Genomic DNA, 16,897 nt, shown 5'->3' on the forward strand with positions numbered 1-16,897 from the left:
TCCTGGAATGGCTCTGTGTTCACCTGTTTAAAATGGATATTCAGAGTTTAGCTGCAGGTTTGAATAATCTCACCACGAAAGTTCAAAATTTACAAGATTTTGTTGTTCATGTTCCTATATCTGAACCTAGAATTCCTTTGCCTGAATTTTTCTCGGGGAATAGATCTTGCTTTCAAAATTTCAAAAATAATTGCAAGTTGTTTTTGTCCCTGAAATCTCGCTCTGCTGGAGATCCTGCTCAGCAGGTCAGGATTGTGATTTCCTTGCTCCGGGGCGACCCTCAGGATTGGGCTTTTGCATTGGCTCCAGGGGATCCTGCGTTGCTCAATGTGGATGCGTTTTTTCTGGCCTTGGGGTTGCTTTATGAGGAACCTCAGTTAGAGCTTCAGGCGGAAAAGGCCTTGATGTCCCTATCTCAGGGGCAAGACGAAGCTGAAATATACTGCCAGAAATTCCGTAAATGGGCTGTGCTTACTCAGTGGAATGAGTGCGCCCTGGCGGCGAATTTCAGAGAGGGTCTCTCTGATGCCATTAAGGATGTTATGGTGGGGTTCCCTGTGCCTGCGGGTCTGAATGAGTCCATGACAATGGCTATCCAGATCGATAGGCGTTTGCGGGAGCGCAAACCTGTGCACCATTTGGCGGTGTCTACTGAGAAGACGCCAGAGAATATGCAATGTGATAGAATTCTGTCCAGAAGTGAACGGCAGAATTTAAGACGAAAAAATGGGTTGTGCTTCTATTGCGGTGATTCAACTCATGTTATATCAGCATGCTCTAAGCGTACTAAGAAGCTTGATAAGTCTGTTTCAATTGGCACTTTACAGTCTAAGTTTATTCTATCTGTGACCCTGATTTGTTCTTTATCATCTATTACCGCGGATGCCTATGTCGACTCTGGCGCCGCTTTGAGTCTTATGGATTGGTCCTTTGCCAAACGCTGTGGGTATGATTTGGAGCCTCTTGAAACTCCTATACCCCTGAAGGGGATTGACTCCACCCCATTGGCTAGTAATAAACCACAATACTGGACACAAGTAACTATGCGGATTAATCCGGATCATCAGGAGATTATTCGCTTTCTTGTGCTGTATAACCTACATGATGTGTTGGTGCTTGGATTGCCATGGCTGCAATCTCATAACCCAGTCCTTGACTGGAAAGCTATGTCTGTGTTAAGCTGGGGATGTAAGGGGACGCATGGGGACGTACCTGTGGTTTCCATTTCATCATCTATTCCCTCTGAGATTCCTGAATTCTTGACTGAATATCGTGACGTTTTTGAAGAACCTAAGCTTGGTTCATTACCTCCGCACCGGGAGTGCGATTGTGCCATAGATTTGATTCCGGGTAGTAAATACCCTAAGGGTCGTTTATTTAATCTGTCTGTGCCTGAACATGCTGCTATGCGAGAATATATAAAGGAGTCCTTGGAAAAGGGACATATTCGTCCTTCGTCATCTCCCTTAGGAGCCGGTTTTTTCTTTGTGGCTAAGAAAGATGGCTCTTTGAGACCGTGTATTGATTATCGGCTTTTGAATAAAATCACGGTTAAATATCAATATCCGTTGCCACTGCTGACTGATTTGTTTGCTCGCATAAAGGGGGCCAAGTGGTTCTCTAAGATAGATCTCCGTGGGGCGTATAATTTGGTGCGAATTAAGCAGGGGGATGAGTGGAAGACCGCATTTAATACGCCCGAGGGCCACTTTGAGTATTTGGTGATGCCTTTTGGTCTTTCAAATGCCTCTTCAGTCTTTCAGTCCTTTATGCATGACATTTTCCGTGATTATTTGGATAAATTTATGATTGTGTATCTGGATGATATTTTGATTTTTTCGGATGACTGGGACTCTCATGTCCAGCAGGTCAGGAGGGTTTTTCAGGTTTTGCGGTCTAATTCCTTGTGTGTGAAGGGTTCTAAGTGCGTTTTTGGGGTTCAAAAGATTTCCTTTTTGGGATATATTTTTTCCCCCTCTTCCATCGAGATGGATCCTGTCAAGGTTCAGGCTATTTGTGATTGGACGCAACCCTCTTCTCTTAAGAGTCTTCAGAAATTTTTGGGCTTTGCTAACTTTTATCGTCGATTTATTGCTGGTTTTTCTGATGTTGTTAAACCATTGACTGATTTGACTAAAAAGGGTGCTGATGTTGCTGATTGGTCCCCTGCTGCTGTGGAGGCCTTTCGGGAGCTTAAGCGCCGCTTTTCTTCCGCCCCTGTGTTGCGTCAGCCTGATGTTGCTCTTCCTTTTCAGGTTGAGGTCGACGCTTCTGAAATCGGAGCTGGGGCAGTTTTGTCGCAGAGAAGTTCCGATTGTTCCGTGATGAGACCTTGTGCCTTTTTCTCGCGTAAATTTTCGCCCGCCGAGCGGAATTATGATGTTGGGAATCGGGAGTTTTTGGCCATGAAGTGGGCTTTTGAGGAGTGGCGTCATTGGCTTGAGGGGGCTAGACATCAGGTGGTGGTATTGACTGACCACAAAAATCTAATTTATCTTGAGTCCGCCAGACGCCTGAATCCTAGACAGGCGCGCTGGTCGTTGTTTTTCTCTCGGTTTAATTTTGTGGTGTCCTACCTGCCGGGTTCTAAGAATGTTAAGGCGGATGCCCTTTCTAGGAGTTTTGAGCCTGACTCCCCTGGTAACTCTGAACCTACAGGTATCCTTAAGGATGGAGTGATATTGTCTGCCGTTTCTCCAGACCTGCGGCGGGCCTTGCAGGAGTTTCAGGCGGATAGACCTGATCGTTGCCCACCTGGTAGACTGTTTGTTCCTGATGATTGGACCAGTAAAGTCATTTCTGAGGTTCATTCTTCTGCGTTGACAGGTCATCCTGGAATCTTTGGTACCAGGGATTTGGTGGCAAGGTCCTTCTGGTGGCCTTCCCTGTCTCGAGATGTGCGAGGCTTTGTGCAGTCTTGTGACGTTTGTGCTTGGGCCAAGCCTTGTTGTTCTCGGGCTAGTGGATTGTTGTTGCCCTTGCCTATCCCGAAGAGGCCCTGGACGCACATCTCGATGGATTTTATTTCGGATCTTCCTGTTTCTCAGAAGATGTCTGTCATCTGGGTGGTGTGTGACCGTTTCTCTAAGATGGTCCATTTGGTTCCCCTGCCTAAGTTGCCTTCTTCTTCCGAGTTGGTTCCTCTGTTTTTTCAAAATGTGGTCCGTTTGCATGGTATTCCGGAGAATATCGTTTCTGACAGAGGAACCCAATTCGTGTCTAGATTTTGGCGAGCATTCTGTGCTAGGATGGGCATAGATTTGTCTTTCTCGTCTGCTTTCCATCCTCAGACAAATGGCCAGACCGAGCGGACTAATCAGACCTTGGAGACATATTTGAGGTGTTTTGTGTCTGCAGATCAGGATGATTGGGTTGCTTTTTTGCCTTTAGCGGAGTTTGCCCTCAATAATCGGGCCAGCTCTGCCACCTTGGTGTCTCCTTTTTTCTGTAATTCGGGGTTTCATCCTCGATTTTCTTCTGGTCAGGTGGAATCTTCGGATTGTCCTGGAGTGGATGCTGTGGTGGAGAGGTTGCATCAGATTTGGGGGCAGGTAGTGGACAATTTGAAGTTGTCCCAGGAGAAGACTCAGCTTTTTGCCAACCGCCGGCGTCGGGTTGGTCCTCGGCTTTGTGTTGGGGACTTGGTGTGGTTGTCTTCTCGTTTTGTCCCTATGAGGGTTTCTTCTCCTAAGTTTAAGCCTCGGTTCATCGGCCCGTACAAGATATTGGAGATTCTTAACCCTGTGTCCTTCCGTTTGGACCTCCCTGCATCTTTTTCTATTCATAATGTTTTTCATCGGTCATTGTTGCGCAGGTATGAGGTACCGGTTGTGCCTTCCGTTGAGCCTCCTGCTCCGGTGTTGGTTGAGGGCGAGTTGGAGTACGTTGTGGAAAAAATCTTGGACTCCCGTGTTTCCAGACGGAAACTCCAGTATCTGGTCAAATGGAAGGGATACGGTCAGGAGGATAATTCTTGGGTGACTGCCTCTGATGTTCATGCCTCCGATCTGGTCCGTGCCTTTCATAGGGCTCATCCTGATCGCCCTGGTGGTTCTGGTGAGGGTTCGGTGCCCCCTCCTTGAGGGGGGGGTACTGTTGTGAAATTGGATTTTGGGCTCCCCCGGTGGCCACTGGTGGAATTGAACTGGTGTGCATCATCCCCTCTGTTCACCTGTTTCCATCAGGATGTGGGAGTCGCTATTTAACCTTGCTCCTCTGTCACTTCCATGCCGGTCAACATTGTAATCAGAAGCCTTTCTGTGCATGTTCCTGCTGCTAGACAACTCCCAGCTAAGTTGGACTTTAGTCCTCGTTTGTTTTTTGCATTTTGTTCCAGTTCACAGCTGTAGTTTCGTTTCTGTGTCTGGAAAGCTCTTGTGATCTGAAATTGCCACTCTGATGTTATGAGTTAATACTAGAGTCTTAAAGTAATTTCAGGATGGTATTTTGATAGGGTTTTCAGCTGACCATGAAAGAACCCTTTCTGTCTTCCTGCTATCTAGTAAGCGGACCTCAATTTTGCTAAACCTATTTTCATACTACGTTTGTCATTTCTTCTAAAATCACCGCCAATATATGTGGGGGCCTCTGTCTGCCTATCGGGGAAATTTCTCTAGAGGTGAGCCAGGACTATATTTTCCTCTGCCAGGATTAGTTAGTCCTCCGGCCGGCGCTGGGCGTCTAGGAATAAAAACGTAGGCAACGCTACCCGGCTACTGTTAGTTGTGCGGCAGGTTTAGTTCATGGTCAGTTTAGTTTCCATCCTTCCAAGAGCTAGTACCTATGTTTGCTGGGCTATGTTCTCTTGCCATTGAGAACCATAACAGGTATGGTTGTCTACTAGGAATATAAACAAAAAGCGGATAGGATCAGGCTCAACCACAGTTAGAAGCTCAGGGATAAAGCGGTAAGACAATACAAAAGATCTAACCCCGGCAAACTCCAAAATCATGAAGACAGAACTGTTGCTTTCAAAGTTTTTTTAAAATATCTTGTGCAAAAGAAAATGGTTTCCAACGTTTCGGCTCAGGCACGAGCCTTTGTCAGGAAGACAATCTTCTGGTAGTTGTATCGTATGTAGGTCCCGGGCTCTCAGATTGCCCTATGGAAGTCTGTCAAAAGTGGTCTTGATTGGCCAGCAGAATGGAATTAAATGAAACTGTTCACATCCATAGCAGGCTATCCTTTGTTATCAATTGCTAGGAATACAGTTGCATTGAAGTAGACTTAGCCTTTGTATCTTTAAGATTCAGCCTCCACACTGAAAGGGTCACTAACAAGGAAATAGGGTGGGAGCCACATGCCAGCTGCAGCCTTTCCTATGAACAGAGAATAAGGCTCATTGTGGTCTATCTACCTCTTACAACACCTTATGCGCATTCCATTACTTTTTAAAGATACAAAGGCTAAAGGTACCGTCACGCTAAGCGACGCTGCAGCGATACAGACAACAATGCCGATCGCTGCAGCGTCGCTGTTTGGTCGCTGGAGAGCTGTCACACAGACCGCTCTCCAGCGACCAACGATGCCGAGGTCCCTGGGTAACCAGGGTAAACATCGGGTTGCTAAGCGCAGGGCCGTGCTTAGTAACCCGATGTTTACCCTGGTTACCAGTGTAAAATGTAAAAAAACAAACACTACATACTCACCTTCGCGTCCCCCGGCGTCCGCTTCCTGCACTGACTGAGTGCCGGCCCTAACAGCAGAGCGGTGACATCACCGCTGTGCTGTGCTTTCACTTTACGGGCGGCGCTCAGTCAGTGCAGGAAGCGGACGGCGGGGGACGCGAAGGTGAGTATGTACTGTTTTTTTACATTTTACACTGGTAACCACGGTAAACATCGGGTTACTAAGCGTGGCCCCGCGCTTAGTAACCCGATATTTACCCTGGTTACCATTGTAAAACATCGCTGGTATCGTTGCTTTTGCTGTTAAACACAACGATACACGGCGATCTGACGACCAAATAAAGTTCTGAACTTTAATCAACGACCAGCGATATCACAGCAGGATCCTGATCGCTGCTGCATGTCAAACACAACGATATCGCTATCCAGGACGCTGCAACGTCACGGAATGCTAGCGATATCGTTTAGTGTGACGGTACCTTAAGTCTACCTCAATACATGTGTATTCAGTGGAGAGCGATCTGCTGCCTGCAACATCCTTTAGCATGATTGGTTTGGCAGTGGGTCAGTAAAGGTGTGGGGTGGCATTTCTTTGGAGGGCCGCACAGCCCTCCATCTGCTCGCCTGACTGCCATTAGGTAGCGAGATGAGATCCTCAGACCGCTTGTGAGACCATATCCTGGGTTCTTCCTAATGCAGAACAATGCCAGACCTTATGTGGCTGGAGTGTGTCAGCAGTTCCTGCAAGATGAAGGTATTGAAGCTATGGACTGTCTGTTCCCCAGACCTGAATCCAATTGAACACATCTGGGACATCATGTCTCGCACCATCCACCAACGTCACGTTGCACCACAGACTCTAAGAAAGGGAAAGTTAAAGGGAACCTGAAAGCTGATACATGCTGTCCAATCCACAAGCAACAGTCTCTGATTACATTATTTCAGCCATATATATTCTTCTCTGAAATAAAGCGCTGTTTCATAGAAAAGCATAGTTTAAAACAAAACGTGGTTTAATAACCCCCGTGGACTGAGCCACACAGGAGACTACTTGGAAAGGCAGGTCCCTGGCAACTTGTCCCTGCCCACTAGAATACCCCTGCTCCTGCTCTTTGTCGGAACTGTAGGCAGAGTTATCTTCCTGCTCTAGGCCAGAGAAACCAAGAAGAGACCTGCCAACAGGCCCAACCCGCAGCACAAACAGTCTCTCTCTTTGTCTATGATGATGGATATTTTTGTGCTTTTGTGCTTTGGGGCGAGCCTGTGGGTAGATCGCTTCTTGTTTTCTCTGGCTTACAGCAGGGAGATGCGGTCCACAGTCCCCGCAAACCCCCCCCCCCCCCCGGAGCACGGGCATATCATTAAAGGGAACCTGTCACCCCGTTTTTTCCGTATGAGATAAAAATACCGTTAAATAGGGCCTGAGCTGTGCATTACAATAGTGTATTTTGTGGACCCCGATTCCCCACCTATGCTGCCGAAATACGTTACCAAAGTAGCCGTTTTCGCCTGTCAATCAGGCTGGTCTGGTCAGATGGGCGTGGTGTCTTCCCCCAGATCTTGCTTAGTTTTCCGTTGGTGGCGTAGTGGTTTGCGCATGCCCAAGTCCAGAATCCACTGCACAGGGGAGGGAAAAGAGCGCGATCTGCGCTATTCCCCTGGTGATCGGTGGGGGCGGCCATCTTCCTGTGGCCGCGCGTGCGCAGATCGAGCGCTCTGCTACCCGGGGCTTCAGGAAAATGGCCGCGGGATTCCGCGCGTGCGCAGATGGAGATCGCGGCGGCCATTTTCCTGAAGCAGAGTTCGCATCTCTTTGTCCCTGTATATGGTATTATTCGGTCACTATGTGGTCTGGTCTTGGTGTGGTGGAATTTCTCCCTTGTATGTGGAATTATTTAGTCGCTATATGCTGGTAATGTGTTCTGGTCATGGTGTATTTCTCTCTTGTACAGTATGTGGTATTATTCTGTCACTACTTGGTGGTAATATCTAGTCCTGTCACGATGTGGAAATATTTCTCCCTTGTATGTGGTATTATTGGTCTTGGAATAGTGAATTGTGCTGTGTAGGGTGGTCAATTGCTCTCTCTGATATTAATTAGGAGAAGATTCTTTATTTCAATTAGTGATTAAATACTTGGAACAAGATGCACTTATAGGGGTTCTCTGGTGAAAACAAGTAATTATATCTCCACAGGATAAGTGATAAGTTATTGAGTGATGGGGTTCAAATGTGGAGCTTTTGTCCCCATTAGACTCGAGCGGCATGTTTGACTTGACCACTGATCTATTCATTCACTCAGTGGCTGGGAGTGCTGCTCTTGTTTTTTTCTGAAAGCTCCAAAGAGAATGAATAGAGCTGAGGTCAGAAAATCCCACCTGCCGCTGCATTTTCAAATGGGGATAAAAGTGTCAGGGATAAAATTTCCCAATTCTTCTGATCGGTACGGTTTCCAATGGTTGGACCCAAACTATCAATAAGTCATCACCTATCCTGTGGAGCCCATGGATCGGTGTGTTTTAACCAAAAAAGCCCGTTAATGTAAACTACTTTAATTGTAGATTCCAGTTATGGTGACTCACAGTAGATGTGCAGGAGCTGCCTGTGTTTTACAGTTGATGCTCCACTATAACAAGGATAACGGCTAACAGGTATTTGCATATAGCTGTAGGGTGGGACCCTAGGGTCAATTCCTTTTGTGGGCCCCAGACATCCCAGTCCGACGCTGTCTCCTAGAGAAGAAATTCTCCATATTTTGCGATCATTCAGGTACAGTGAAAGAAAAACCTGTAATCATGTAATACTGAGCAAAATCATCTAATTTGCAAATCTAGATATATATAATTGTCTAAGGGGTACTTCCATCTGTTTGTCTGTAACTTCCGTAACGGAAATCCTGGGTCGCTGATTGGTCGCGGCTGGCCACGACCAATCAGCGATATTGGGGCGGGAGTTATACACCGCTTCACTTTTTAGTATTGATGCTGCCTATGCAAAAACAGATAATGTTAAAAAAAACCATTATATTCTCGCATTCCGGCGTCTGCGGCACCCTTTCCCGCTCCTCACGACGCTCAAGAATGCATTGCGGCAATGACTCGAGATCACGTAGCGGTCTCGCGAGATGATGACGTAGCGGTCTCGCGAGACCGCTACATGATCATGGGTTATTGTCGAAAGGCATTACTGGGAACGGAGCGTCGCGAGGAGCATCGCTAAAGGCCTGGGCTGGATCCAGGGGCTGCCGGAATGTGAGTATATAACTATTTTTTATTTTAATTGTTTTTTTAACAGGGATATGGTGCCCACATTACTATATACTACGTGGGCTGTGTTATATCTACGTGGGCTGTGTTATATACTGCGTCGGCTGTGTTACATACTACGTCGCTGTGCTATATAATACGTGCCTTGTGTTATATACTGCATGGGCTGTGTTATATACTGCGTGGGCTGTGTTATATACTACGTCGCTGTGTTATATACTGCGTGGGCTGTGTTATATACTACGTGGGCTGTGTTATATACTACATGGGCTGTGTTATATACTGCGTGGGCTGTGTTATATACTGCGTGGGCTGTTATATACTACGTCGCTGTGCTATGTACTACGTGCCCTGTGTTATATACTGCGTGGGCTGTGTTATATACTACGTCGCTGTGCTATATACTACGTGCCCTGTGTTATATACTGCGTGGCCTGTGTTATATACTACGTTGCTGTGCTATATACTACGTAGGGTGTGTTAGATACTACGTGGCTGTGCAATATACTATGTGGCCTGTGTTATATACTATGTGGGCTGTGTTATATACTGCGTGGGCTGTGTTATAAACTGCGTGGGCTGTGTTATATACTGCGTGGGCCGTGTTATATACTGCATGGGCCGTGTTATATACTGCATGGGCTGTTTTATAAACTGCATGGGCTGTGCTATATACTACATGGGCTGTGTTATATACTACGTGGGCTATGTTACATACTACATGGGCTATGTTATATACTACATGGGCTGTGCTATATACTGCGTGGCCTCTGTTATATACTACATCGCTGTGCTATATACTACGTGCCTTGTGTTATATACTGCATGGGCTGTGTTATATACTGCGTGGCCTGTGTTATATACTACGTTGCTGTGCTATATACTACGTGGGGTGTGTTAGATACTACGTGGCTGTGCAATATACTATGTGGCCTGTGTTATATACTACATGGGCTGTTATATACTGTGTGGGCTGTGTTATATACTGCGAGGGCCATGTTATATACTGCGTGGGCTGTTATAAACTGCGTGGGCTGTGCTATATACAACGTGGCGGTGTTATATACTAGGTCTCTGTGCTATATACTACATGGGCTGTGTTATATACTACGTGGGCTATGTTATATACTACATGGGCTGTGTTATATACTACGTGGGCTATGTTATATACTACATGGGCTGTGTTATATACTCCGTGGCCTGTGTTATATACTGCGTGGGCTGTGTTATATACTACATTGCTGTGATATATACTACGTGGCCTGTGTTATATACTGCGGGGGCTGTGTTATATACTACGTTGCTGTGATATATACTACGTGCCCTGTGTTATATACTGTGTGGGCTGTGTTATATACTGCATGGGCTGTGTTATATACTACGTCGCTGTGCTATATACTACGTGCCCTGTGTTATATACTGTCTGGGCTGTGTTATATACTGCATGGGCTATGTTATATACTGTGTCACTGTGCTATATACTATGTGCCCTGTGTTATATACTACGTGTGCTGTGTTATATACTGCGTGGCCTGTGTTATATACTACGTGGCTGTGCAATATACTACGTGGCCTGTGTTATATACTACATGGGCCGTATTATATACTGCGTGGGCTGTGTTATATACTGCGTGGACTGTGTTATATACTGCGTGGGCTGTGTTATATACTATGTGGCTGTGTTATATACTATGTCGCTGTGCTATATACTACGTGGAGTGTGTTATATACTACGTGGCTGTGCAATATACTACGTGGCTGTGTTATATACTACGTGGGCTGTGTTATATCCTATGTGGACTGTGCTATATACTACATACATATTCTAGAATACCTGATGCATTAGAATCGGGCCACCATCTAGTGACATATATGTGGGAAAATTCTTACAATTTCATGTAGTGTCACTTTTTCTTCCCAATTGATATGTTCTTTTTAAGAATTATAAACAGTTTTTATTCTAAAACTCCAGTATTATAAAAACCAAAGAAAATAAGTTGAAATCCTATATTTTGCTTAGCAATGTTTACCAATTACTTTCATGTATGTAATCGGAGAACACTATCTTTAAAAAAAAAAAAATCAATATTGCTAAAATAACAGATAACAAGACGTAACAACTAAATATTATAGTATTTTCACTGTTACTGATGTGTGTCAAGAAGTAATTTCCCAATAAAATGTACCTTTCTGATGTTACACGAATTCTTTCATCACTCTTTGAATTGTTATCATCTTTTTTATCTTTAACATAGATCTGGACACATTCTTCTTCAAATTCATGCAGCCTTTTTTTCTCTTCCTCGGTCAAGAAGAGTTCTGTGGGCAAGTAGGAATAAAATAAAGGAGCTTTGCTCTGTTGGATTATGAAATCAGAAACATCGGAAAATAAATACTGTAGATTTAACTTACTTGGTGCCTGAGAACCTGATCTCTTTTTCCATCCACACAACCAGTTTATGACAGCATACAAATGGCTGAAGACAATAAAGGGTGGTGGAAGCACAGGCTTATTGTGGTAAAACATGACAAAATAATAGCGCTGAAACTTCCACAGATGATCAGATATGGTTTTGCATTCCATATACACGTTACTGTAAAACACAGAATTTTTAACACCATTAGTTGCAATGAATAGTACATATTTTAGTTACAGCGGGTGAAGCATCAATAAGTATTGAACACATCATTAATTTTTAAAATAAATATATTTCTAAAGGTGCTATTGACATGAAATTATCTCCAGATGTCATTAACAACCCCTCCAATCCACAGAGGCAAAAAAAAATCAAACCATAGATATCCATGAATTAAATTGTGTAATAGTGAGAAATGACACAGGTAAAAAGTATTAAACGCGCTTACTGAAACTTATTTCCTACTTCGTACAAAAGCCTGTTTTGCTTTTAATTTATTTTACACTGCTCAAAAAATAAAGGGAACACCAAAATACCACATCCTAGATATCACTGAATGAAATATTTCAGTTGCAGATCTTTATTCATTACATAGTGGAATGCGTTGAGAACAATAAAACATAAATATGATCAATGTAAATCAAAATCAATATCCCATGTCGAACTGGATTTGGAATGATACTCAAAATCAAAGTGGAAAATCAAATTACAGGCTGACCCAACTTCAGTAGAAATGTATCAAGACAAGGAAATGATGCTCAGTAGTGTGTGTGTGGCCTCCACGTGCCTGTATGACCTCCCAACAACATCTGTGCATGCTCCTGATGAGGATGGCGGATGTTCCCCTGAAGGATCCCCTCCCAGTCCTGGATTAAAGCATCAGTCAACTCCTGGACAGTGTGTGTGCAACGTGGTGCGTTGGTGGATGGAACAAGACGTGATGTCCCAAATGTGCTCGATTGGATTCAGGTCTGGGGAATGGGCAGGCCAGTCAATAACATCAATGCCTTCACCATGCAGGAACTGTTGACACACTTAAGCCACGATAGGCTTAGCACTGTCATGCATCAGAAGGAACCCAGGATCCACTGTGCCTACATATGGTCTCACAATGGGTCTGAGGCTCATCCTAATGGCAGTCAGGGTACCTCTGCCTAGCACATTAGGGCTGTTCGGCTCTCCATAGAAATGCCTCTCCACACCATTACTTTACCACTGCCAAACTGGTCATCCTGGAGGATGTTACAAGCAGCAGAACTTTCTCCATGACGTCTCCAGACTCTGTCGCATCTGTCACATGTGCTCTGTGTGAACCTGCTCCCATCCGTGAAGAGCACAGGGTGCCAATGTCAAATCTGTCAATCTTGGTGTTCTCTGGAAATTCCAATTGCCCTGTATGGTGTGGGGCTGTAAGCACAACACCAACTTGTGGACGTTAGGCCCTCAAACCATCTTCATGGAGTCTGTTTCTGACAGTTTGAGCAAACATATGGATGTCAGTGGCCTGCTGGAGGCCATTTTGCAGGGCTCTGGCACCTGAGCAATTTCTGTGGGTTGTAGACACCGCCTCATGCTAGTGTACAGTGTCTTAGGGGTGAGAGCAATGACAAAATGCAAAAGTGACCAAAACAACAGCTAAAAAAAATGAGAACAGAGAAATGGTCTGTGGTCACCACCTGCAGAACCACTCCTTTATACGTATTGTCTTGCTAATTGCCTATCATTACTACCTGTTGTCTGTTCCATTTGCACAACGCAGGAGAAATTGATTCACAATCAGTGTTACTTCATAACTGGACACGCTGATTTCACAGAAGTGTGATTGACTTGGAGTTACATTTTGTTTTTTTTAAGTGTTCCCTTTTTTGAGCAGTGTAGTAAAATATAAAAAACTATATAAATTTAGTAGAGCCACAGTTGTACTTTCCTACAGAATAAAATAGCATACCATTTTCACTGCACAGTGAATTCTGTCACATTGAAACTCTACCAACATAGCCGAATTGTTTTGTGTTTTATATTCTACCTGACAAAGTACGGAAGAATACAAATGCACAAAAATAGAAAATGGCCAAGGATTAAGGGGTGAGAATAAAGCTTACAATATGAATTTAATGTTTTTGCAAAAGTCTTATTAAGTGCACATGGTTTCCTTGGCAGCCGTACTGACCAGCAGGCTACTTGTGTTTCTCCATGTACAATATAGAGCCTCATTCACACATTCATGTTTAAACACACGTGGAAAAAATGATACCGGTGTTATCAGTGTTTTGCATCAGTCTGTCTGTAAATGGATCCAACACATTTGTGCATCATCGACGTGAGAATGAGGCCTAAAATTAGGCAGGTAAGTGATTGATGTCAATCCTATCAAACTCACCGAATAAGATATTGATGTCCATGAAAAAAAGTAGATCATAATTTTTTCCATGCCAGCTATAAGTAACCTCAAAGAAAAAAAGAGGCTAAAAAAAGCCACAGCCAGCTCACCGATCTATGCAGGTGCACGGAACTTCATCTCGGACTGGGATGAGTGTACGTAACGATACAAGGAAAGCGTTCCAGCTCCATAAAATATAGATACTTTATTTCTTCATTAAAAGTTGATACAGCATAATAGGTCCTTGCCTTGGTGCAAATGTGCCAGTACAAAGTGCATGCGACGCGTTTCGATCGTACCCGATCTTAGTCAATGCATAGTTTTCCAAAGTTCGCGCTAATTGTTATCAAGTGTTCATGGACCAATCCAGTGATCAAAACTGGTCACGTGATTGTTGCCACAGGTCCTGAACATATAAACTTCACCGCAGCTGCGAAAATTTCACATAAGTGCGGTGAAGTGATAACAATTGACAATACAATGCTCATAATAAAAACACAGTGATAATTACAATAATAAATACCTAAACATTACAAAAATTAATAACATTTAACAATAATGATACATGATCTCGTTTTTTCGGTTAAGACCAGATGGATATGTGGTTCGCAAATTGTAGATCCAAAAAGCTTCTCTGGTTAGAAGCTGTCTTTTGGTATCTCCACCCCGCTGAGACAGATTTATACGCTCTATGCCCTGAATCGTCATCATGGATGTATTTCCTGAATGGTACATGATAAAGTGTTTGGCAACAGCTGATAAATTCCTATTTGGAGTGTTACTACTCCCCAAATCCCTCAGATGCTCTGATATCCTGGTTTTTAACTTTCTCGTTGTGCACCCTATATATGCCAAATTACATTCCCTACAATCAATCTTATAAACCACATTATTTGAATGGAAGTTAATAAAAAATTTTATTTGAAAAGTTTTACTGTTGTCCCTATCCTGGAATGTGTTTTTCGTCAATGCATATCGACACGTGCTGCAGGCAGTGACACCGCACTTATAGAAACCCCTACATTGGAGCCATGTGCTAGAAGCCGGTTGGGGTGAAAAAAAGCTAGGTGACAAGGAGCTGCCTATAGTTGGCGCTCTTCTAGCCACAACGTTGAGACCATCCTTGAGAATATTTGAAAGGAAATCATCTTCCTGCAATATGGGTAACCTTTTTAATACTATATTTTTTATTGCGTTAAACTGGTTGCTGTATTGGAAACAGACATATGGTCTTTTCCCCTTCCCCTCTTTTTCTCTTTTATTTTCTCTTTCTAAGGTTAGAAGACTATCTCTTGGCTTTTCATCAACTATTTTTTGTGCCCTATTTAAAGTCCAGTCAGGGTACTCTCTTTCTTTTAGTCGCACTTTTAAACGATCAAATTCCTCCTTTCTTAACGTTTCCCTGCTACAATTTCTTTTAAGCCGTGTGTATTCTCCCACCGGAATTGATTTTATGGTGTCCTTGGGGTGACTGCTCTTCGCATGTAAAACAGTGTTCCCACTAATGGGTTTTACATGCGTTTTACTATCAATAATTTGATTTTCCACCCCCATCAGATCGGGAAAATAGGAGAACTTTTTACAAACCGTCAAAAAACGGAAAAGACGGGGCGGCAGAAAACACAAAAAGCATGCCGAGAATGACCACCAGATACAAGGGCAAGCAGAAAAGGAAATAAAATGTAATGTGATTAACCTGTCTACATTGGAACTATCGAATGATCAACTGGATGTTTTGTCCTTAGGCTTAAACTTTGTACCTGATATTGAATTTAACTTATTTACGACTATCATGGATGTGAATAAATTTATCCGGAACCTTACTATAAAAAAACATTTTTCTAACAACGAAGAGGAGAGAAACATTGAACGTGAGAAACGAGGGATCAATGAGTTTGCACATATGGATTTCAGTGAGCAATTAGCGCTTGTATGTCTCCAGGACTTATCCATGCAGGGTGCATCAGGATTTTCTGTGACTAATCAGTCTGCCTGCTTTTGCACAAAGAATCCATACTTCTACCCTATCCAGTCTAGGGTAGAATGTATGGATAAATTCCAGGATATGATGGAAAAAGATCTAAAGCATCTCAAAGATAATATTATAGTAAAAAATCAAAATAATAAACTAAATAATCTTACACATAGACAGAGAAAAGCCCTCAGGGAACTAAAAGAAATGAAAAATATCATCATTAAAAAAAGTGATAAGGGGGGGATGATAGTAATCATGAACAGGAAAGATTATAAAGAAAAAATGCTGGAATTACTTATGGACGATAAAACGTATGGCAAAATGAAAGGAAACCCATCTAAAAAATACAATGAGGAAATTAATATCATGATTAATGAAGGTTTAAGTTTGGGTGTTCTTAGCAAAAAGCAGGCAGATTATTTATATGTTCCTAGTCCAAAAATGCCTATATTGTACGGGTTGCCTAAGGTGCATAAAGGAGGGGGTGTGCCGGCCATGAGACCCATAGTGTCGGGCATAGGGTCAATGAATGAACATCTCTGTGAGTGGGTAGATTCCATCTTACAACCGCTTGTAATCAAATTACCGGGATATATTAAGGACTCCAGGGAAGTCCTTAAAACCTTCTCCAATAAAATATGGCAAAAAAATTATTCATGGCTATGCTGTGATGTCATATCACTGTACACGTGCATACCGCATACCTTAGCTATGGAGGCTCTGCGTGATCATTTAGATAACTTTAGCTCATATACACAGGACTTAATTAATTTTGTATTACAAGTTACTTTTTTCCTTTTAAAACATAATATTTTTTCATTTGAAAACACTGTATATGAGCAAAGGACAGGCGTTCCGATGGGGGCCAAATATTCTCCCTCATTGGCCAATTTGACTATGGCATATTGGGAGCGCAAATATATCTATTGTGTGAACAATCCCTTTGCTGGTTCTTTGGTCTGATACGGCAGATACATCGATGACACCCTAATTATTTGGGGTGGAGATGTATCTGCCGTGCCAGACTTCATTGATTACATCAATGGCAACGACTATGGCATCAAATTCACCCACAAATGGGACCACAGTGCAATTTCGTTTTTGGATTTAGATCTGATGGGGGTGGAAAATCAAATTATTGATAGTAAAACGCATGTAAAACCCATTAGTGGGAACACTGTTTTACATGCGAAGAGCAGTCACCCAAAGCACACCATAAAATCAATTCCGGT

The 16,897-nt window shown here is 43.3% G+C and overlaps 1 protein-coding gene across 1 annotated transcript in view; it reads right to left on the minus strand.

The window, feature by feature from the left end:
* LOC143775485 (transient receptor potential cation channel subfamily M member 7-like) overlaps nucleotides 1-16,897 on the minus strand; it is a 211,044-nt gene that overhangs the window by 131,653 nt on the left and 62,494 nt on the right. Inside the window, exons 16-17 of the mRNA XM_077263672.1 lie at nucleotides 11,306-11,487; nucleotides 11,080-11,212 (exon numbers count right to left, since the gene is read on the minus strand). Of these exons, the coding sequence (XP_077119787.1) occupies nucleotides 11,080-11,212; nucleotides 11,306-11,487 (315 nt within the window). The remainder of the gene's footprint in view (nucleotides 1-11,079; nucleotides 11,213-11,305; nucleotides 11,488-16,897) is intronic.

Source organism: Ranitomeya variabilis, chromosome 5, assembly GCF_051348905.1.
Source record: "Ranitomeya variabilis isolate aRanVar5 chromosome 5, aRanVar5.hap1, whole genome shotgun sequence".
NCBI lineage: Eukaryota > Metazoa > Chordata > Amphibia > Anura > Dendrobatidae > Ranitomeya > Ranitomeya variabilis.